Source organism: Cololabis saira, chromosome 11, assembly GCF_033807715.1.
Source record: "Cololabis saira isolate AMF1-May2022 chromosome 11, fColSai1.1, whole genome shotgun sequence".
Lineage (NCBI taxonomy): Eukaryota > Metazoa > Chordata > Actinopteri > Beloniformes > Belonidae > Cololabis > Cololabis saira.
Genome location: NC_084597.1, coordinates 6,687,445 through 6,712,313, shown reverse-complemented (window position 1 = coordinate 6,712,313; position 24,869 = coordinate 6,687,445). Strand labels below are relative to the sequence as shown.

At 38.5% G+C, this 24,869-nt stretch overlaps 1 protein-coding gene across 1 annotated transcript; it reads left to right on the top strand.

The window, feature by feature from the left end:
• The first annotated feature begins 2,269 nt into the window (after nt 1-2,269).
• On the top strand, nt 2,270-22,984 carry LOC133454527 (alpha-synuclein-like). The gene is made up of 5 exons (XM_061733251.1): nt 2,270-2,418; nt 3,925-3,954; nt 7,209-7,351; nt 20,966-21,034; nt 22,831-22,984. Exons 1-5 carry the CDS (start codon nt 2,298-2,300, stop codon nt 22,843-22,845), a joined length of 378 nt encoding a protein of 125 aa, XP_061589235.1. The 5' UTR covers nt 2,270-2,297; the 3' UTR covers nt 22,846-22,984.
• The last annotated feature ends 1,885 nt before the right edge of the window (nt 22,985-24,869 follow it).

The window sequence follows — 24,869 nt, the reverse complement described above, 5'->3', positions numbered from 1 at the left end:
ACGTTTCACTTTCATGTGTCACATAATGTGTGTGTGACTCGTCATTTATCAGCTGATGTTATTTGAACAATGCAAGGCGTGACTCACCTGTCAGATTTGACAGGTGCATTGTTAAAAAAATACTGGTGCTTCAGGACCAACAACTTATACTCTTTCAGTATTTTTCAGTCCCCTCATGACCCACAGACAACTGGCTCCTTGACTGACTTGTGCAGACCTTGTGGACAATCTGATGGTGATCCATTTTTTTTATTTTAATCGCTTGTGTTGGTGCGTCACATCTGGACTTGGATCATTGCAAACAGTAGTAACATAATAACTGAAGAAGATGCTGTGTAATTTTATGTATATATATATATATATTTATAATTATGTATACAGTTTCTTCCCCCAAGCTGTTGCTCTGATTAACTCTCATAACTCATAGAGTCTCAGAGTAATCAACCAGCGTGCAATAATAATAATAATAATAATAATAATAATAATGATAACAGTAATTATAAAAACACAATCATATGCAGTAACAATGCACCTTCCAATAGTCATATCAATCATCTACTTCATTCTGCTGCACCTTTCACTTTTTAAAAATTGTATATGTGTTAATAAGAGCTGTCATTTGTCTGTTACCTATTTACTGTAGAGTGAGCGATAACAACCGAATCAAATTCCATGTCTTGTCTGACCTGACCTGGCCAAATAAACGAGATTCTGATTCTGATTCTGATATACGACTGTTTTGTCTTTGACCCGCTTCCTGTGTAAACACTGATCAAACGTATTTATATATATATATATATATATATATATATATATATATATATATATATATATATATATATATATATATATATATATATTAGGAATGGGCGATATTTTACCGTTCACGATAAACCGTCAAAAGAATTCCCCACGGTAAGAATTTGTCATCTTGCGGTAAAAACGATAAATTCTCCTTGATGACGTTTTTGTGTAAAACTGATTTATGGTTCTGTGAGGAAGGAAGGAAGGAAGGAAGGAAGGAAGGAAGGAAGGAAGGAAGGAAGGAAGGAAGGAAGGAAGGAAAGGGGATAAGGAAGGGAGAAAACAAGGAAAGGAGGAAGGAAGGAAGGAAAGGGGATAAGGAAGGGAGAAAACAAGGAAAGGAGGAAGGAAGGAAGGAAAGGGGAAGAAGGAAGGGAGAAAACAAGGAAAGGAGGAAGGAAGGAAGGAAAGGGGAAGAAGGAAGGGAGAAAACAAGGAAAGGAGGAAGGAAGGAAGGAAGGAAAGGGGAAGAAGGAAGGGAGAAAACAAGGAAAGGAGGAAGGAAGGAAGGAAGGAAATGAGCCAGAAGAAAGAAAGAAAGAAAGAAAGAAAGAAAGAAAGAAAGAAAGAAAGAAAGAAAGAAAGAAAGAAAGAAAGAAAGAAAGAAAGAAAGAAAGAAAGAAAGAAAGAAAGAAAGAAAGAAAGAAAGATTCCCGTTGATTACGTTTTTGTGTAACAAACATGACGGATCTGAGAGCGAGATAGATTTATAGTTACAAAGCTGGAGTTGAATTGGTATTTTTTTTAGGATATTTGAGTTTTCTTAAACTGTAAACCATGATCAGCAATATTAAAATAATAAAAGGCTTGCAATATTTCAGTTAATTTGTAATGGATCCTGAATGTATGACTTTTTGGTTTTTGTAATTGCATTACAGAAAATCACAATATTTCTACCACCACCGGTTACACTTAAAACGTCTTACTCATTCGTGGGAGGAGTGAAAAGTGTGGCAGTTGATTGTAATGAACCTGCAGCTGTGGACTCGCTACGTCACTCTCTCTCTCTCGTCCCCGCGGCGTAGGCGGCGCCGTCAAACCTGTGGAGCGTCTGCGCGTCCTCCCCGTCTGTTTCCGTCTGTTCCCAGCAGCTCAAGTTTGGCTCTCAGAGATCCAGCTCACCTGGTTCTCTCCCGAAACAAAGTTGAACCAAACAGGTACGTGAAAAACATTTTATTTCCCTTCCATATCCGACCTTTATTTATTTATCATAGCCTATACAAACAATGAATCCATTCACGGTTTTTTTTTTTCTGAGTTCATTCTTACAGGTGGATTTTTTTTCAGCAGCAGTGTCACAAATATTTCAGGAAAAATTTAATAAAAATATTGGCAAAAAATAGAAAAAGAGGGGCGTTGTCATCGTTTTGTGTATTTGTTTAATCTTCAATGTCGAATGTTTGAAGCCGCCGCTGTTTCCTTTCATCGTGCCGCCTTTTGAAATCCCCGCTGTCAATCAAGGATCGAGGAGTTAATCAGTTAATCAAGCCGCCATGGACGCGTTGAAGAAGGGGTTCTCCAAAGCCAAGGATGGAGTCGTGGCCGCGGCGGAGAAAACAAAGCAGGGAGTGACGGGAGCGGCCGAGATGACGAAGGATGGGGCCGTGTTTGTCGGTGGGTACCGGGCACGCGTGGGAAACGAGCAGGGGCGTCAATTGGGTATGAAGGTACGGCAGCCGCCACACCGTGGCTTCAAGGGTTAAATGTTAATGTTTGTTTTTTTAAATACATTTATGGAATTACTCTGTGTCTTTGTATTGATTATTCTATTATTTAATACATATAGAATAACTACAAATGCAAATAGGAACAACATGATCGATTTCACTAGTTATTATACACTGCAAAAACTCATCTTAACAAGAATATTTGTCTTATTTCTAGTTAAAATGTACGACGGAGTATTAGGGCCAAACTAAAACAAAAGAAAATTTGAAATTACGAGAATAAAGTCATAATATAATGAGAATAAAGTTGTAAAATTACGAGAATAAAGTCATAATGGTGCGAGAATAAAGTCGTAATATTACGAGAATAAAGTCGTAATATTACGAGAATAAAGTCGTAATATTACGAGAATAAAGTGTTCATTTATGAGAACTCTAACAGGAAGAGCATCTTCTCCCTGTGTTAAAATGAGGAATATTGAGCATCTTGTGAAGTTATATTTATATATTTATAATATATTTAATATTACGACTTTATTCTCAAAATATTACGACTTTATTCTCAAAATATTACGACTTTATTCTCAAAATATTACGACTTTATTCTCAAAATATTACGACTTTATTCTCGTAATATTACGACTTTATTCTCGTAATATTACGACTTTATTCTCGTAATATTACGACTTTATTCTCGTAATTTTACGACTTTATTCTCGTAATATTACGACTTTATTCTCACAACATTATGACTTTATTCTGGTAATTTTACGACTTTATTCTCGTAATTTTACGACTTTAATCTCATATTATTATGATTTTATTCTCGTAATTTCCATTTTTTTTTTTTTGTCTTAGTTTGGCCCTAATACTCTAAAATGTCTAATTTTTAGCAAAAGAAAATCTCATTACATTTAAGACAAGACTCAAAAACAACCATTTTACCTGTTTCAAGTAGATTTTCACTTAAAATAAGTACAAAAATCTGCCAATGGAACAAGATTGTTTTGCTTGTAATGAGAAGATAAATCTTGTTCCCCTGACAGATTTTCCAACTTATTTCAAGTGAAAATTTACTTGAAACAGGGGAAAATGGTCAAATAAGTTATTTTTCTGGTAATGACTCTTGTTTTAAGTGTAATGAGATTTTTTGACTAAAAATGAGACATTTTAACTAGAAATAAGACAAATATTCCTGGTAAGATTTTGAGTTTTTGCAGTGAGTGAGACTGCATTTGAAAAAGTTCCAATTTTCATGACCACACAGATAAGCTCCATAGCAGATTCTGTGATGAGTATTTGCTGGACGTGTTGATTGATACTCTAGTTAAGTTCTGTGACTCGTAACCTTGCCATACCTTAGCTTTGACTGAATTGACGCCACTGGAAACAAGCTCTCCAATTCTGGTTGTTCAGCTGTGAGCCGATCATTTGGATTTGCTTTTTCTTCTAGGAACTAAAACTAAGGATGGAGTCACCACAGGTAATGGATATTTCTTTATCCTTCCCTTGATATGGCTGTCATGTAACTCTGCAGGGGAATAAGTGTCTTATTTTACCCTGCACGTCACCCCCACCTGGATGGGCTTACCCGTTCTTCCTCATAACAGGTAGGCAGAGCTGGGTAGAGTAGCCAAAAACTGTACTCAAGTAAAAGTACTGTTACTTCAGAATAATATGACTCAAGTAGAAGTAAAAAGTATTCATCCAAATAATTACTTGAGTAAAAGTAAAAAAAGTACTTGGTGAAAAAACTACTCAAGTACTGAGTAACTGTTGAGTAACGTCTGATTTATTTTTTTAACACAACCATTCAAACAGACAAAAGTACAAAATAATCATTTCCAGGCAAATTAAATCAATAAAATAATAAAATAAATTAAAATTAATAAAAAATAAAAATTGCTAAATAAAGTAAATTCAAGTACTTTAATACATAATAAAATAAATAAAATAATAATAGAATAAAAAATAAATTAAGCACAAGTAGCACAACATTTCAAGCCTTTGTACTTTTCTTTTTTAACCAGGCAGAACTAGAACAAACATGAACTCATAGAAACTCTGTGTGTGTTTGAATCTGTGTAAATGTGACAAAACATGCAAAAACAAACATTTTCCCGAAGAATCACTCAGTGATGTCATGAGATTGACGCGTACGTGGATAAAAGGGATAAAAGAAAAGTAACAGCTCAACGTAGCCTAATGTAGCGGAGTAAGAGGAACAGTTTCTTCTTCACAAATCTACTCAAGTAAAAGTAAAAAGTATAGTGATTCAAAACTACTCCTAAAAGTACAACATTTCCCAAAACGTACTCGAGTAAATGTAACGGAGTAAATGTAACTCGTTACTACCCACCTCTGCAGGTAGGTGTTGCCTGTTACACTAGGCATCCAGGAAGGTGGGTGTATTGTTTCTTATGGGATTGCTGAAGCTGGGATTGTTGGTGGATTGTGCCAGAAATCTGAGATGCAGAATGAGCTGCTGATCTGGTTTTGAGAGGTCCACACGGGCTGAAATGATTAGTGCATCTAAAGTTTTCTTAAGACTTTTTCTTCTTCTTCTTCTGATCAGCTACCACCTGTTGTCACTTGCATGTGGAGCACATTGGTCCACCTTGTCATTACCCGATGTGAATCGCTACCCGATTTGAGTCACACATGCGCAGTCGCGTCCAACTGTATAAAAAGAGTGCACATCAAACATCAGATAAATCCTGGCCTTTTTTCATTACCAAAACTTTTATAGGAAATCCAAATCCAGCTCTATGAATGTAAAATGATTGTAATGTTAGAAATGTGTTAGTTTATACCATTCCCAACTGAAAAAATATGAACATATCTATGCATCTCTCTCTATATTTGATCATATCTAAACACACACTATATATTTATATATATATATATATATATATATATATATATATATATATATATATATATATTTATTTCGTTTTTCCGGTGTACATTGTGCAGCTCCCAATTAAGTGCGTGTGATATTGTGATTGATGATTTTCTGTTTCTGGTGTCTTATAATCCTGTAAGGGATGGGTCTTCGGACATGACACAAAAATAAAATTCATTCATTCATATATATATATATATATATATATATATATATACACATACATCTCACAATAAGTTAGGGATATTGTGAGAGACTATTTTTATTGTCCAAATTATTGGGGTAATATTAAACTAATGAAAATGGTGTTTCTTCTCATTCATCATTAGTAATATCAAAGGGAACTTTTACTTGTTTCATTAAAATTAAGACCAAATAGGAAAAGCAATCATGTAAATAATAATATCCCTAACTTATTTGTATACCAAAACAAGTGTGTGTTTAGATCTTGTCTATCAAGTCTGGCGACGTAACTGTAGTTTGTCCAAGTGGTGTTGGACGCGACTGCGCATGTGTGACTCAAATCGGGTAGCGACTCACCTGATGGGATTGTTTTATGTTATCCAGTCTTGTAAAGGAAGTACGTTGATTGATTGATTGATTGATTGATTGAATTGTTTATTTTGAACACATAAGGAAAAAAAATATAACATTTTAAAACAAATTCAGAACATACAGAAAAAAAGCAACAACAACAAAAATGTAATACAAACAGGGAAAAAAAACAGTGTCCGAAAAGGAGCAGGTAGAAGTCAAACTTATTTAACCCTGCCCCTTTGTACTCTATTATAAATTAAACATAAATATTAATAATAAATAGCTGCTAATTTACCTATTAGGCTACAGATTTTCCCATTGGTTGAGCCTTTGCACCTAACCAGCTAACAAACACAATCTTTCCTTAACATAACTCCTCAATCAAATAACTTCCCAGAACTTCCTTTTTGTACCGTTTTTTTTTTTAAATTGATTTATATTTGTACATTGCTTCAACCCATCACCCAACCCATTCCATAGATCCACTCCAACAACTGAGATACACATGCTTTTCCTTTTAGAATGAACACATTGGTTTTTTTAAATTAAATTTTCCTCTTAAATTACAACCCCCCTCCCTGTCACAAAACATTTTCTGTAAATTGCCTGGAAGTTAAATCAGTTCTCGCTTTGAATATGACATTGATTATAAAACAAATTATTATACAAGTCCGGTTTTCAACCTGGTGTGGATGCATTTATCAGTAGCTCCACCCAGGAACACTTGTTGCTTTTCTAGGCTGGCTTGTGTTGAAAATGTGTGACTGGTTCAAGTTTCAAAGCGGCACTGCAGACCTCTGCTAACTGATCATGTGTCTGATCTCACGAGTGTTTTATCTCTAAATATCAGTGTCAACACTTGTATGGAAATCCTACCTTAGAAATCCAGTTTTGTTATTCACACATCAATAAATGACATCTTTACCCTGTCTTGGTTTTAGAAGAGCAGCATTAAAATGCAAGAGCTGTTTTCTACGTTACCTGAATGGTTGCAAGAAAAGCTTCCATGAAAAGAATACATCCTTTTTTTTTTATTTAAAGTATTGTTTGTGGGAGTTTTGCAGCAGCAGAAGTAATCATTAATGAATGAAATGGTTGCAAGTGCTTTGTTTTAGACTTTAAGAGCAGCAGTTTATGTCCTGAAGAAAGTTAAAGCAGCGCTTGTCTCAAAAATTACTCCAAGAGTGAAGTCTCTTGAATCCAGGGTGGAGAGATCTGTATCATGTTTATGCTTGTAATCCTCATCGGTACTGGGGCCTCCTTAAATATCCTCTCTCCTCCCTTTCTCCCTACAGTCGCAGGTAAAACTGTGTCTGGAGTGTCTCAGGTGGGTGGAGCGGTGGTTACCGGGGTTACCACTGTGGCCCAGAAAACCGTGGAGGGCGCCGGCAATATCGTCGCTGCAACCGGATTGGTAAAAAAGGATCCATCTAAGCAAGTACGAAACGATCCCTTTTTTCTTCTTTGGTTTTTCCCGTGAACCAGTCTTTTTTTTTTTTTTAAAAAGGACTGAGGGGGGGACTGAAAATTTGGAATCTCCACGAGATAAAAACAAACAAACAGAAATGGGCACAGGCACAGACACAAACAGCAACCATTCCAGAGGGGCATTTATTCCAAATAGCAGGTTTAGTGAAAACCCTGTGTTTGTTAAGCCTGAGATGAGGGAAATCCGGAGTTTTCAGTTCCAGAAAGCGAGTTAACTCAAACTCTGAGTTAGGAATGGGCGATATTTTACCGTTCACGATAAACCGTCAAAAAAATTCCCCACGGTAAGAATTTGTATCTCACGGTAAAAATGATAAATTCACGTTGATAAAGTTTTTGTGTAAAGATGATTTATGGTTCTGCGTGGAAGGAAGGAAGGAAGGAAGGAAGGAAGGAAGGAAGGAAGGAAGGAAGGAAGGAAGGAAGGAAGGAAGGAAGGAAGGAAGGAAGGAAGGAAGGAAGGAAGGAAGGAAGGAAGGAAGGAAGGAAGGAAGGAAGGAAGGAAGGAAGGAAGGAAGGAAGGAAGGAAGGAAGGAAGGAAGGAAGGAAGGAAGGAAGGAAGGAAGGAAGGAAGGAAGGAAATGAGCCAGAAGGAAGGAAGGAAGGAAATGAGCCAGAAGGAAGGAAGGAAGGAAGGAAGGAAGGAAGGAAATGAGCCAGAAGGAAGGAAGGGAGGAAGGAAATGAGCCGGAAGGAAGGAAGGAAGGAAGGAAGGAAGGAAGGAAGGAAGGAAATGAGCCAGAAGGAAGGAAGGAAGGAAGGAAGGAAGGAAATGAGCCGGAAGGAAGGAAGGAAGGAAGGAAGGAAGGAAGGAAGGAAGGAAGGAAGGAAGGAAGGAAGGAAGGAAATGAGCCAGAAGGAAGGAAGGAAGGAAGGAAGGAAGGAAGGAAGGAAGGAAGGAAGGAAATGAGCCAGAAGGAAGGAAGGAAGGAAGGAAGGAAGGAAGGAAGGAAGGAAGGAAGGAAGGAAGGAAGGAAGGAAGGAAGGAAGGAAGGAAGGAAGGAAGGAAGGAAGGAAGGAAATGAGCCAGAAAGAAAGAAAGAAAGAAAGAAAGAAAGAAATGAGCCAGAAAGAAGGATAAATTCCAGTTGATACGTTTTTGTGTAACAAACATGGCAGATCTGAGAGCGAGATAGATTTATAGTTAAAAAGATGGAGTTGAATTGGTATTTTTTTTATCATCATTTTATCCATCTCTACTCTGAGTCAGTTACTATGGCAACTGAACCTCAGGTTTACTTCAATAAGGCCTGAGTTTCTCTCCGTCTCCTCCCTCGGTGGCGTCAATTCAGCCAATGGGCCTTTACGCAATACACATCCGTTTTCTGCACCACGGACAGCAAGCGGCAGAGAGAGCAGAAAAAGGCGTATCTGACAAACGCAACGTATTTTATTCACTATGTCAGTGCAACAATATCACAGGGACATCCTTACCTTAAAATTAACTTGCATAATTAATCCATCAGTGGCTAACAGTCTCGTTAATATCTTCTGCTGCTGGGGCAACATTGGACCCATCACTTGCCTTCTTTCTTTTTTTTTTAAATTGCATGGTTGTCTGCTTCATTTTCATTTTTGTAAGTTAGTAACACTGCAGAGCGTGCTAAAAACGAGATAAATAGCGACCACTGTCGTCAGGGACGCTGGGACATCACATTTCAAGATATGAGATAAGATATGAAATGTATAAAAAAAATTAAAAAAAACATTTACATTTTCCCTGAAGCCGAGGTGTGGCGGCTGCCCCTGATCTAAATGACAATAAAATTTCATTCAATACCATTCCACCACTGTTTTCATCTGTAATATTATAAGACAGTGTGCTTAAATGTTAAATTAATACTGCATTCAAACTTACACATGGACTGCAGCAACTTTCTCCCACGCCAATTCTTTCCTCGTGTTTCATGTTTTTTTTTTTTCCGAAATCTGCTCTCATACTCGCCATACGCACGTATTAACACTTCTAACTGCAGTGGCGTGAAGTATGTGGATCTTCAGATGCAAACAAATGTTTCTTCAAAGGGATTTTGTAAATTGAAATGTTAAATAAAGTTTAAAAAGAAAATGTATGTCGCTCTTTTGTTGTCACCGGTTGCCATGGTGAATCCTTGTATCAGGGCTCTACTGATGATGGCTTTTTAGGCCGCGTTCAGACTGCAGGCAAATATCCGATTTTTAGCCCATCCAGATTGAAACTGGATGACTCTTTTGAAGTCTGAACAGTCCCAAACCGCATGAGATCCGATTTTTGCAAACCAGATGGAAACCACCTCCGGGAGGTAGTTTCATATCCGATCCATATCGCATTTGGGCAGATGCGTCTCAGTCTGAACAGCTCCAAACACCAAACCACCCGCCCATTTCCAGTTGTGGAGCTACTCATCCTTTCTCAGAGAGCATGTACAATCTCTGATGTTTTTAATAGCAGAAAAAAAGACCGCATTTCCACGTACGGTCGCCGCGTACCCTACGCCGTAGGCTCTGCGTTGGTGTAACGCGGAACCATAAATCAGCCTTCATATCTTCCTATCAGTCGCGCTGTGAGCCTGAACCTGCAGCCCGTCAGCTCTTCAGCTGCCAGTTGTTCATTGCTGGTTAATTTTGTTAACTCTTAGCTTTGTTGGTTGGTTTGTTAGTTTGCTGGTGGTTTTGTTCTGAACACCTTTCTCTGTTTCTCATTTTGCTGGGACGTCGGGTCCCTCCGCCGAGACACAACTTTTGCGGTATGCATTCATTGTTGTGTCTAAAAATGATGCGCAGCTGACCCAATCAGAAACGGTACAGATATTTTTTTTTTTTTTTTATATATTTAAAAAAATTAAATTATAAAAAAATAAAGGATCCCCATTACCTTTGATCGGGTGGGCAGGACGCACAGCCCACCCTTGCCCCAAAACCAGCCTCGAGTTCCAGTAACAGAGGTCCGACGGGAGGATTAGAGTGAGATGGGGCAGTCTCAAACGATTTAAAATATTGCACAGTGTATGCCCAGCTTTACAGGTATGGAACAGCATGTGAGCTGGCTCCATATTGTTATTGTTTTTGATGTCGCAATGACATGACTTCACACAATACACGCGCTGGGTGACGCCTCCGCTCCGACGTCGTTGCTACGGCAACCCGTCAGATCAGTCAATGATGTGGCCCAGTCTGAACAGAGCCAGATCCGATTGGACACTTGCTAAAAACAGCCCTGAAAATCGGATATGAGATATGAATCAGATTTGCCTGCAGTCTGAACGCGGCCTTATATCCCTCACGCACGCGCTTAGCTCGAGCTTAACAAACTCAGAGTTGATTGAACTAACTCATATCCGCTGTTCTGGAACCGAAAACTCCGACTTTCCTATCTCAGGATAAGTCAACTCGGAGTTCAGGTTTAAACTCGGAATTTGTTTAACCTGCTTCCTGGAATACCCCTCTGGTCTCTAAAACTAAATCAGGACTAGGCTACTTCGTGTGTGTGTGTGTGTGTGTGTGTGTGTGTGTGTGTGTGTGTGTGTGTGTGTGTGTGTGTGTGTGTGTGTGTGTGTGTGTGTGTGTGTGTGTGTGTGTGTGTGTGTGTGTGTGTGTATAAAGTTTTCACTTTACACACACACACATTTACGAGGTCCAGGCCCACAACCCCCACCCGGCGAGAGGCGAGCCTGCCCGGAGAGACGGGGCCGCCCCGACAGCCGACGCCGGCAGTCAGAGCCACCAATGTGGAGTAGAACATCGTACAAACAGTCCTCCATTCACACGCACGACTAAGAACATATAAACCTGAGAATGGGGGGGGGTAACTGTAGGGGTAGGTGGCTCAGTTGGTAGAGCGTTTGCCCATGAACCTGAAGGTCACTGGTTCAAGCCCTAGTTCCTTCTGTGTTCACCAAAGTGTCCTTGAGGAAGACACTGAATCCCGCGGTTGCTCCCGGTTGTCAGGCGAGTGCCGTTGTGTGGCAGCTCCAAAGAAAACGTGTGTGTGTGTGTGTGTGTGTGTGTGTGTGTGTGTGTGTGTGTGTGTGAATGTCTACACAGTGTAAAGCGCTTTGGGACTGTAGGAGTACAGCTGGAAAGCACTATATAAGTGTAAGCTATTTACCATTTAAACCACTTAAGAAATTGTTCAGGTTTTTTTTTCCAATCACCAAAGATTTTTTTTATTTAAAGGTTGCAAGAATTCCTCATGCAGAATTTCTGTTTCACTCAATATGACAGGTGTGAGTTGGAGGGGCAGCAGTGGGAGGCGGAAGTAACAAAATTGACACTTTTTGTTTGACATTCAATACAAATGATTTTCTGCTCCTCAGAAAATCGAGTCTTGATTTTCCTTCAGACAGCCATTTCATCATCATGGTTATTTGAAATTTTGCACACATATTTTTGTTTGGGTACCTGGCTTCACCTTTCCTGTCCTGACCATGAAAACACTCTTTATAAAGGAGCAGTTTATTTAAAAACCAAAGGGTTTGTATGCCATTTAAATGATAAAGCCCTGGGTGCATTCTTTATTTATTAATATATATATATATATATATATATATATATATATATATATATATATATATATGCTTTATTTCCCTGGTTGTATCAGTACAGTGGATATGCTCAGATTTTACCGCCATTTCCCTCCATATTGTGTAGTAACTTCAGGCTACAACTCTTGTCAAAATGGCGTTCTGACCTTGAGGCGTTTGTCATCACTTCTCTTTTCTGCCATCTTCTTTGAAACGAGAGCTGCTGCATACGGTTAGCTTTTCCTGCATTCATCTGTCAGTCTGGCCTTCATTTGTCTGGAGGAGACGAGGTTGCGATGGCAGTTTACTGTAGCAGACAATTTCCTATTGAGACACAAGTCAAACGTGAAAAATGGGTTTTCCTTTCCTCCCCTCAGTGAGTTCTTATATTCAATATTGGCTCCTCTTATATGAACGTACACGATCAGGCCCAGAGGACCCGCTTAGGTGGTTTTCTTTCCATTTTTATTTTTTGTAAATAGTCTTGTTAATGCCATAACAGCATTTCACACACAGCGTTGTCTGTTTCATGTGTGCAAAGGCTACATTTGAACATTTTAGATGAATAAAACTTTTTTCTTCTCTTCACTTTTCATATTTTTGTTATGTAAAGCAGCTTGAATTGCCTTGTTGCTGAAATGTGCTGCACAAATAAATCTTACCTAGAAGTTGGTCACACATTATTTGAAATGTTAAGATTTTTATTTATTAATTTTCCTTCCTCAAATTGTGGAGCTCCTTGTGGAAAGTCACCCCCTCATATTTTACAGTCTGATGAACTTATTTGCCTTTTATGTAAAACTGAAAGGGTCTTATTTAGTATGGTCTAAATCTGACCTGTGTTGTGCCAAAAAGGGAATGCTGGTTCAGTTGAACTGAAGGAAAAAAAAGAAAAAAATTGTACTTGAATTTAATTTAAGATTATTTTCATTTAAGCTATTTTTTATTTTTATTAATTTTATTTTATTGATCAGAACTGAAAAAAATATATATATATTTTTTTAATTCTCATTAAAATTATGGAATCATTTTTCAAAATGTTTCAAAATATGCCTATTTGTGGAAAAAATATGTAGTATTTGAGTTACATAAAAGCTTATTTGTTTTCTTCCTAATTGTCCTTGTGGTCAAGAACCCCCAACACAAAAATGGTTTGGCCGCTGATAAAAATTTGATGTTATCATTTAATTCAACCATTAGAATGGTCAAAATGTCCGGTCAGCACAAGTCCGGTGCTCAGAAAAGAAGAGAAAAGAGAAAAAGAAAATAGAGGCCTCATAGATTCTCTACACAAATATTTTAAAAAGGTGGTGACGGTGAAGCTGGAATTAATAAAGTCAGCGCAGAGAGCAAGGTAAGAAACAGCGCAGCCAACGTTTACCAACCTTGTAACTTAACCTAACTGGCTAGCTCTAATGTTAACGTCCGTTAGCTTGTATAAAAACCTGAAGAGCAGAGGGAGAGGAGAGGAAGAGGAGAAGGAGAGATCCGGGCGCAGGGGGGCCCATCTTAGATTATTTTGTCCCGGGCCCAGGCAGGACTGTCAGCTGGCCTGATTAGAGTTATTAATAATTGTCTGGGTCTGACTCTGAGACTGTGTCAAAAGTGATACTGTCACACCTGTGAGTAGGTTTAGTCAGCTAAGACTACAATAAAATTTTTACAATGTAATAAGGGCCTGATTTACTAAGAACCTAAATAAAGAGTACTAAATTGCGTGTGCACTGAAAAAGTTTGCACGTGCTGTTGTTGTGTGTTTTGCGGGTGATCAACTAAGAATGCTTGCGCAATTGATAACAGGTGCAAACCCCAATATTTAAATGAGGTGTTGCGTGTCGTACGGTTTGCGCCATGGAGAGTCTGGATGGAAAGCAGGATAGTCGCAAGCGCAAAATGAAATTTGACGAGTTGGAGTTAGAGATATTAATGGAAGAGGCAAATAAACACATTCATGAACTACAGCAAAGAAATTTAAACATTACCAAAAGAAACGCAATTTGGGAGAAAATCTGCAATAGAATAAATGCAGTTGGTAAAACAAAAAGAACGGCAGATGAGGTTAAAAGAAGGTGGCAAGATATAAGGCGAAGAACTAAAGAAAAAGTGGCCTTTAATAAAACTTGTGCAACCATTTTTAAAATAGCATGCAGCAGAATAAAGACTCTCTCTCTGCGTATTCTTTGATTTTGGCGATGTCGCCTCCTTGCCACAATAACAGCAGCCATCGGTGCGTGATGCTGGGCAGATTAGCACCTTCCTTTCCAACGTATTAAATACAGACACAATCACAATCCCCGCAAAAACTTTCAGGCTTGGTAAATCTCATTGCGTGTGGTAAATGGACATATTTGCATTTTCCCCTCCCAGTATTTAGCGCTTTCTGGCGGGTACGCCCCATATTGATTATTCATCAGGGCAAAAGTACTAAATGAACAGCGTGTGCTAATTTGCTCATTTGAGAGGCGCAGTCCTCTTTGCACGCTGTTAGTAGATCAGCTTGCACATTGGTTTGCGGGTGATGTCAAGTTTGCACACGTTTTTACGCACGCAAACCTTTAGTAAATCAGGCCCTAAGTGTACTAGCATTACAATGCAGTCAAACAATACACAAAACACATTTGATATATGCTAACACTTCAGAGAAGTTGGGGTATCAATTACCGTAAAAAAAAAAAACAATAATAATATATATACTTTAATCAGAAGGTCTATAAAATGAAGGAAAAGGCGGTTCGCGTCAGGAACGAGCGGATAAAAGCCGCCCAGCACTGATCATGGACAAGGCTAATGCTAATCCGCGGCTACAACATGGCGACGCCGTTGGGGAGGAAGAGGAGCCCTCCCTCTCCTCCGTGGTCAAGCTCATCGAGTCCTTTAGAAATTAACCTCTTTCGTCCATAGGTATCCTTCAGACCACCATCGATAGCAGAGTTGTTGAACTCGAGGCTAAATGTGAGACCAGCCCCCGAATCTCGCGCTCAGAAGGCACGCCGGTTTCTCCCAGTGGCCAGCCGCGGTACTGCAACAAAAAATCCCATGGGGCCCAGAAAGCTTTTTTCCCATAGACCGCAATAGTAAAAGAGAAGCCTCTAAAACTGTTCACAGGAACCTCCAGCTGTAATCACCGGCAATTACTAATCTTTGTATTCTATATTTTTAAGTCATGGACTTTATATCCGTCAAAAATGTTTTATAACGGCCAGAAAAGTCAAAGAAAAGTCTCTTTCTGGGCGTGACGTCACGGCTGACGTCACAGCCGTGTTCGTGCATTCCACGGATGTTTATATTAATATATATTATTTAATTATATTATATTAATACATTAATAATATATGTAATACTTTACATGCAATAATATACATGAATTAATATATTATATTAATACATATTATATTAATACACGCGTCATTGCCCCGGGGCATGATGGGAGGTGACTCAACTGCGCATGCTCTATGGGCCGCATAACGCGGAAGTAAACCCGGAAGTCAGAATTTTTTTCGGCGTATGCGCTGGCTGAGCAGAATGCATTGAAATGAATGGGCGGCCATTTTCAATGTACCATCCAGTTCTTAATACATCCATGTGTGAGACTGAGCAAAAGCAATCTGATGCTTGTGGCCAAAACTGAGGATCTGGGGCCTCATCTATAAAGCTTGCTTGCGCAGAAAAAGCGCCTGAGAGTTGCGGAAGCCGCCTTCTACGCAAATCCTCGGATCTAAAAAGAAAAAACTAACCGAAAAATCTGCGTATCTTTACGGCAACTAGGACCCTCCCGTAAGAATTTACTTAAGACACGGGGAACTGGCGACGCAGGGATTGAGGTGGTGAAATGAAGCCAGATTCATGTCATACTCTTAATAATGTCATCACATATCACAACATATATCAGACTTATAATAATAAAATAATAAAATAAAATAAAATAGCGCTGATCGTGTCCCTCTGTGTGTGAAGCTTAGCTGTCAGTCAGGACTCTGGTGCTGCTGGAGCTGCAGCTCCAGACACGCGGGGAACCTCCTTCACCCAGCGCTTTAGGACAGAACAAATGAGGGGCTGCGTTTAGGGAGCCCCACGGAGCCCCTAAAGGGACTCAGATTTTTTTTCATATATATGAGTTTTACGCGCGTGTGAAACCTTTACGTGCAGGTGTATGGTGCCTAAATTACGGTCCCGCGTTAAAATGACGCAGAGCCTACGGCGTAGGGTACGCGGCGACGCGCACCTACGCCGTAGGCTCTGCGTTGATGTAACGCAGAACCATAAACCCGCCCTGAGCAGCTCTGAGGGGAGACGGGAGAGGAGGAGGGGGGGCGGGGGTGAAGCGGGGCTGCAGGGCCGTTCTCGTATCGCTTTCATACAGTGTCTTGATAATTTGCAATTTAAGGCTGAGCCTACCGTTAGTTTTTAAACTGTAAAAAGTAAGGGGAAAAAAACATGATTTTGAAAAGACGGGGGGACCTGTGTCCCCCTGTTGCGCCGGGGAACTCACGGCGTTTAGCGCAGCAACGGCGTGTTGCCACTCACTCGCTTTATTTTATTGTATACTATTTATATACTTATTCTAACTTTTACTGTGACCACCAAATAATGTGGTTTTCCTGTCCTCCACATCATCTACAACATCTAGGTCTCCGTGAAAGTCAGTGTCACGGTGGCTGCTACTTCTAATTCATTCTGACCATGATTCTGATGCCAAACAGGCTGCAGGAAGCCACTGCGCATGCTCAGTAGGCTCATCCATATGCATTTATGGGCGTGTATAGGGCGGGATTAGAGGCGGATTCAGCTGCGCAGGTCTGTGATTCATAAAGGAACGTTGCGTGCAAGTCTGCGTGCACATGGTTTTATTGATCCGGATTTTTTTTTGCGCCCGGCATTTTCGGCTTTTGAGCGTACGTGCACTTTTAGTATGAATCCTACGCAGTCCATTTTAAATGAAGCCCCTGGAGTCCAGAAGCAGACGCCAAAACCTGAGAGTTTTTGGGATTGAGGAAAATGCGGAGGGTCCACAAGCAACCTAATTTATGACGGACTTCTTCGTTGAACTGGGCATTGAGGGCAGTGGAGGCTCCCCATTGCTAGATATAGCCCACCGCTCCTTGGCTCCCAAGGCCAAACCAGGAGCTCCTGCACGCCCGGTGATTGTCAAGGTCCATCACTTCCAGACTAAACAACGGATCCTCCGGCGTGCAAGGGAGAGAGCTCCCTGAGCTTCCGCGGCCACCCGGTGCACATTTTCCCGGACTTCACAGTGGACGTCGCTAGGGCTGGCCGATATATCGAGATTTTAATATATATCGATATATTTTCAAACGTGATATGGTACGAGACAATATCGTTTATATTGATTTAAAATTATTTATTTTTTTTTATGATTTTGATATAGCTTATTTTGTATGGAGGATTTTTTGTGCCAAAATTAAATAAATAAATACATCATTAATTAATTAAAATGGGAATTAAATATATCATTAATTAATTAATTAAATGTGTCAATGTAAAAACTGACAGTTTTACATTTACATTTCATGATTCAGCAACACGAAATCATTAATTAAATGTCATTAATTAATTAAATGCAGTTTTACATTTCATGATTCTCACGCAACACGAAATCATTAATTAAATGTGTCATTAATTAATTAAATGCTGAAACAATAAATATATATTTTTACTTAAAATGAATTGTATTTTAATGAATGACATATTTCATTCTAATTTTAATTAATGACACATTTAATTCATTAATGATATATTTCATTCCCAATTTAATTAATTAATTATGTATTTATTTATTTAATTTTGGCACAAAAAATCTTCCATAATTTTGTGACAAATTGACTTTAATGTTTTATTTGAGATTTGCACAAATGTTTTATTTGCACAACTGTCAACCTCAGTGGAAAAGTCTGCCTGTTACTGTCTACATTGTATTAATTACAGTGTATTTTAATTTAATTGTTATGCAGGAAAGGGATATTTGTTTTATTTTATTCAAGAAGCATTTTTATTCTATATATGCAGGCAGTTTATTTTTATTTCATTTGTTTTATACATTTTGATATTGTGCAGACCTCTGTTAATAAAGGAACCTGTGTGACATTTGGCACGAGGCTTTGTATTAAAACTGGTTTTTTAAGGGTTTGCCTCAGAAAAACATGAAGCTAACAGAGATGCTAACAGAGATGCTAACATAGATGCTAACAGAGATGCTATGCTATAATGCTTTGGGGGGAAACCCCAATTATGGCACAGAAAAAATATCGAGTATCGCCATTCAGCTAGAAAATATCGAGATATGACTTTTGGTCCATATCGCCCAGCCCTAGACGTCGCCAAGCAGAGAGCTGCGTTCACCGGCATAAAGCGGAGACTTCGGGCTGCTGATGTCAGATATGGCTGCTTGTTCCCCGCTTGGCTATCACGTTTAACAACGCGAAACACCTGTTCCACACACCGGAGGCTGCTGAGACTTTCTAATAGGGATTTCCGGGATCATCTCAGGCATATGTCTATTTTAAATACCGCTTGACTATGGTGGATAACTCAACAATTAAACTCTGCTCAAGGAATGTGGACGGGATCCACAGCCCTATCAAACGGAATTTTTTGAAGAGGGAGAAGGTTCACATAGCTTTTATTCAAGAGTCCCACCTATTGAATTGAATTGAGTTTATTTACAAATAATTAAAAAACACAAATACAGATAATAGAGGTTTGTAAAATGGGACTCCTCAGAAGCTACTGTAGCTTATGAATAGGGGCCCAGTCACACACAGCAGAACTATAAATTACACATATAATACATATACATACAGTATAATAACCTTATATCCTTATAACCTAAATAAGAAAAAAAAAAAAAAAATCTCCTACATACAAATATATTCTTATAAAAATAATACATCAGGTATTGGTACATAAAAATTTTAACAAGAAACATAATTTAATAATAATTTTTGTTTTAATCTTTTTTTTTTAATTGAGGGAGATCCAGACTCCTTTATAGCATTACCAAACTCATTCCAAATTTTTGGACCTTTGCAGGTTACACTGAAACTTGTACATTTTAGTTTCCTTTTCTTTCCCTTTAAAAGTTGTTTTCCCCTTGTGGTGTGTTCATGAGTGGGAACATAAATGGGGATGAGATGACAGAGTCTGTTATTGAGTCTAAAAACTACAATATACATTACACAGGCATTGTGGAAAATGTTACACTCAGTAAGTTTCAGAAGCTTAAAACCATAAAAAGGAGGATCAGAGGGAGCATTAAATTTGCTCCATGATATAACGCGAATCACTTTCTTTTGTAAAATCTGTAGTTTGTCAACATAACTTGGATATGTATTACACCATAAAACATTACAATAATTTAAATGAGGCTCAAATAGAGACCGGTACAGCGGTACAACCTAAGTAATGAGGAACATCTAAAATTAAAAAGAGACTGGGTTGGCCAGATGTTTTATTCTTCCTTTACATTAAGGAGCAGAGGCGTGGAGATTCTAATCCATAAAGCCCTTCCACTTACTGAAGTGAAGGTTAAGAGTGATAAACTGGGACGTTACGTTATGATCACAGGAACACTATATGGTGACAATGTTTCTTACTTAAATGTTTATGCCCCACCAATATGTCCTCCTGATTTCCACACTAAAGTATTTCCCTGTTTTCAGACTGGATTTTGGAATCTTCTGTGATTGCAGATGACTTTAACTGTTGTCTTAATCCTCGCCTGGATAAATCCTACTGGATAAATCATACTCGGCTCTTTATAGCCGAGCTTGGGCTGCCATAAATCGGCAGCCCCTCCTGCGATTGGGGTCTATGCCCAATGAGGGGGCTATTCCTGATCACCGAAGAGCCAAAGATGCGAAGCCTGCTGGGGCTTTGAGTCATCGTGGAGGTTCCTTTGTTTCAAACCATGCGGTCAATGTTAAGAAATTGAGGCTGGGATCAGAGTTAGGTCTCAGAATTGAAATTAAGTATTTCCATTAGGGATGGGCGGTATGGACTAAAAAATGTATCACGATAATTTCTGGCATTTATCCCCATAACGATAAAAATGATGATAAAAAAAATACCAATTCAACTCCATCTTTTTAACAATAAATCTATCTCACTCTCAGATCTGCCATGTTTGTTACACAAAAACGTAATCTTCTTTCTTTCTTTCTTTCCTTCCTTCCTTCCTTCCTTCCTTCCTTCCTTCCTTCCTTCCTCCTTTCCTTGTTTTCTTCCTTCCTTCCTCCTTGTTTTCTCCCTTCCTTCTCCCCTTCCTTCCTCTTTTCTTCCTTCCTTCCTTCCTTCCTCCTGCTCTCTCCTTCCTTCCTTCCTTCCTTCCTTCCTTCCTTCCTTCCTCTTTCCTTCCTTCCTTCCTTCCTTCCTTCCTTCCTTCCTTCCTTCCTTCACGTACGTTGTGCGTGGATTTAACACAGAACCATAAATCAGTTTTACACAAAAACATCATAAACGGGAATTTATCGTTTTTACCGCGAGATGACAAATTCTTATCGTGGGGAATTTTTTTGACGGTTTATCGTGAATGGTAAAATATCGCCCATTCCTAATTTCCATGTTCAACACGGGGCTGTGGCCCAACACCTAATTCTTTTATTTTCAATCCAACAGTTGAGGACATGCTTAGCCTTGATTTATCCTCTCATCTGGTTGTTTCACCACTTCACCTATTGCCTAGTCATGATCAAATATTATAAAGGTAGAATTGAGAGGAATGATCATTAAAGGAGGTGCCATGTGGAAGAGGAGAACACTTTTATTCCTCCCTTCAGAATCACTTACAGTTAATCAAATAGAACATTTATTAGGATTGCCAAAATCTCAATGACTGAGAATCTAACAAAGCAGATCCTAGATCAGTCTGGGGGAGGTGGAGGGAAGAAAAAGATTCAACCAGCTGATTTATGAGGGAGCATCCCTGATGCAATGATTACACATGGGCATCTTCATGTCGCAATAGTTGTGCAAATAATATATGAAATACTGATATGGCTGTGTATAATATGCAAAATGGGATTGAAATAAAATGTGTTGTTCTCCAGTGTGACGAAGAACCAGTGGTAGTGGACGCTGCAAAGTCATCAGCGGATTCTGACCGTGAGGTTACAGAGGTGAGAGACGTACACACACTCCTTCCTGCTGCTTTGCTACCCACTAAAGGTCAAGCATGCTTTCTATGATGGCTGCAGTTAGCCACCTCATATCAAATCTAATCTTATTCAAATGTAACACACATATTATGGCCTCTTCACATAATTAGCATGTTACAAGGGAAAAATACACCATTTCCACTGGGACACAGGTTTAAAACGAGCTGCCCAAATACGACATGTATGCAGTACTTGAGTTGTAAAAAAAAAATCAGGGGGGATGGTGGATTTTATCATATGGGGACAGATAATTTGTGCTGATTACAAATAATATAATATATTACAAATAATAGCAGTGACCAAAACACCTGCAGAAATACTGCAGGAATGACATAGCAGCAGTTAAATGCAGCCTTCTGTAAGCTTTAAATATCCACTGGGCTTACATCAAATACATCAAAACACAACAATAAAAAACACTTTTCTGAACTTATCAATATGACTCTGTCCTTCACAGGATAAGTAAAATGGATCACTGCAAAAACTCAAAATCTTAACAAGAATATTAGTCTTATTTCTAGTTAAAATGTCTCATTTTAGTAAAAAAAATCTCATTACACTTAAAACAAGACTCATCACTGGAAAAAACAACAATTTTCACCTGTTTCAAGTAGATTTTCACTTGAAATAAGTAGAAAAATCTGCCAGTGGAACAAGATTTTTTTGCTTGTAATAAGAAGATAAATCTTGTCCCACTGGCAGATTTTTCTACTTATTTCAAGTGAAAATTTACCTGAAACAGGTGAAAATTGTCAAATAGGTTTTTTTTCTGGTGATGACTCTAAATGTTGAAATAGCAGTAAAACCACATTCATTGATGAAATGACATAAGGGATGGAAAGGAGGGATGTCAGTTTTACAGGGGGATGATTTGGACCATTTTTATTTCAGGGGGGATGCCATCCCCCCTCAACTCGATGTACGAATACATGCAGTATTATTTACATCACCTTTTGGCAGCTTCCCTCAGTGTGAAATTGTTGAAATATCATTTTTATTGCCCAGCCAGTGTGTATAGCAGTTAACCAAACAACGGATGTCTGATGCATAATCCTGCTGAGGGCAAATTGGAGTCCATAAATAAAAGATGTATAAATGAGGGGAGTCCCGCTAGCGCAGGGGTGGGCAGCCCTGGTCCTCGAGGGCCGCAGTCCTGCATGTTTCAGATGTTTCCCTGCTTCATCACACCCTGATTTGATTTGATTTGATTTGATCTTTATTCATCTTGAACAAAACAATAAAAAAAACACACCATACATCAACAACAATAATAAAGCACAACCAGTTTTGTTCAAGAAGGGACAGGAAGAAGCAAATGCTTATCCAGTCCGGCCCCTTCTTGCAATATAAGAATATCCGATATATAAAAGAATAATAATAGCAATAATAATAATAATAATAATAATAATAATAATAATAACAACAATAATACATATATACAGTATATACCCTTCTTCTTGACATATAAAAGTATGTCAATATAAAAGTAATTAAAAGACAAGTGAGTCAATAATAAAAGTAGCTAAAATGAAAGGCATCAAGCACAGTAGAGAAGAAAAAAAGTCAATGAAAAAAACCAAACAAAAACAATCACCATAATAAAAGTAGCTAAAAAAGAAAGAAAAGCATCATGCACAGAAGAAAATAAGACAGTGCAAAAAAATAAAATACAAAGAAAGGTGTCATCACCAAACTCGTGCAGACCTGCATACGAGGAAGAAGGTTTACTGAGCTTCTCTTGTTCATCTCTCTCTCAGGACAGCGAAGGGTAAACGGCTCAAGAGCTCCACAGTCAGAAGTTGATGACTGAAACGTTCCATGTCGCACTGCCAAGTCCCGTCGTGCCTCGTCTCTGGTCCATCATGGAGTCTGTACAAAGTAATCTAAGTGTTTGTCTGTACTGGTGTGTGTGTGTGTGTGTGTGTGTGTGTGTGTGTGTGTGTGTGTGTGTGTGTGTGTGTGTGTGTGTGTGTGTGTGTGTGTGTGTGTGTGTGTGTGTGTGTGTGTGTGTGTGTGTGTGTGTGTGTGTGTGTGTGTGTGTGTGTGTGTGTGTGTGTGTGTGTGTGTGTGTGTGTGTGTGTGTGTGTGTGTGTGTCCTCTGTCAGCTGTTTGGATGTCAGTAACTCAAATATGGAAATGCCCCACAAAAAAACCACCTAAGTGTCTCCGTGTAAGTGAACAATCTGATGTACAGACTCTGTTTGAAATTGAAGCATACAGTAATGATATTTTTTTCCTCTATTTCATTATTTCTGTTATGGACTGAAGTGCTGAGCTGTTAGTGAGTTCATATTATAATTTTGGCATGGAAAGTTTACTCAGCTTAACTGCTTTCTTGTTCATTTTTTGAATTTAAATGTTCAATAAAATATGTAAAATGCGGGATGAGTTGTGTTAAGATTTTGTGGGAAAATCCTAACCAGATATTTCCTATACACACAAGTAGGGGTGGGTATTGGGAAGGACCTCACGATACGATACGCATCACGATACTTGAGCCACGATACGATACACATTGCGGTATCCCGATTATACGATATCCCGATTATTATATTCTACATAGTTCACCAAAAAAATTAAAAATGCATTACACATCTTAAAATTCAAGTTGTATATATGTACATCAGATGATAGTGATGGATCTTAAAATCCGAGTTGCACGTTCATCAGATTATAGTGACAATTCATGGGACAAACTGAGTCAAAACAATGTTTTATTATAACTATACAAGCTAAAGTTACAACATATTTGTATATGTTTTTCATATTATTTACATCATATGAAATTAACATTAAATTTAGTATGAGGTTGCTTTAATTATGTGGCAAATGATAATAAACACAAGAAAGATGGAACTAAAACCAAGGACAGGCACAGTGATCTGTCAGTATAGATATAAATCCATAAATAAATAAACCTCTGTCCATTATTTTTCATTTTTTAAGGACAGGCAATTGTGTTATATAAAAAATAAATTATAAAATGAAATAAAACGTGAAATAAAACCTGAGCTCAGTGCAGGGCCCTCCCGGGGTTGGTAGAGAGTGGCAATGCCCAGGACTGTCACTTAGGTAGGAGCACTGGGTGATATAATGGGGAAAAAGATTGGGGATAAAAAAAAAAAAAAAAATAAAAAAAAAAAAATCGATATTCAAATTTTTAATATCGATATTGAATCAGCTGGAAAAGTATCACGATATATTGCCATATCGATATTTTTGCCCAACCCTACACACAAGTGCTACTTAACTGTTAAAATACACTCACCAGCCACTTTATTAGGTACACCCGTCCAACTTCTCGCTAACGCAGATTTCTAATCAGCCACTTTATTTATATAGCACCTTTCTTAACAAAGTTACAAAGTGCTTCCCAAGAACAATGAAATACATCAAGATAAAAATACAGTGCATAGTGGATAAGAACATAAGACAGCACTAACCAATATTCCCACCACAATAAAAGCTTTTCTAAAGAGGAATGTTTTTAATAAAGATTTTAAGGCAGTGGGGGATTTAGCTAACCTGATCTCAGCAGCTAAAGAGTTCCAAAGTTTGGGGGCCCGGACTGCAAAAGCTCCATCACCTTTGGTCACAAGCCGGGCCCCAGGAACGATCAGAAGGCCTTGCTGGAAGTTTGTCATCTTTCCAAACTTTAGTGAAGATATAGGAGAAGGAGTTGGGGATGGTCTTTGAAGAAAATACTTGGTTAAATATATGTGAAAATATACATTTTCCTTTTACTAGTAATAAAATTAAAGAGGCTAATTTTAAATTTATTTACAAACTGTATTCA

Coding starts and splice junctions, on each gene's coding strand:
- LOC133454527 (XM_061733251.1), top strand. CDS start 2,298: ATGGACGCGTTGAAGAAGGGGTTCTCCAAAGCCAAGGATGGAGTCGTG. Junction 2,419..3,924: donor GGATGGGGCCGTGTTTGTCG/GTGGGTACCGGG, acceptor TTTTTCTTCTAG/GAACTAAAACTAAGGATGGA. Junction 3,955..7,208: donor TAAGGATGGAGTCACCACAG/GTAATGGATATT, acceptor TTCTCCCTACAG/TCGCAGGTAAAACTGTGTCT.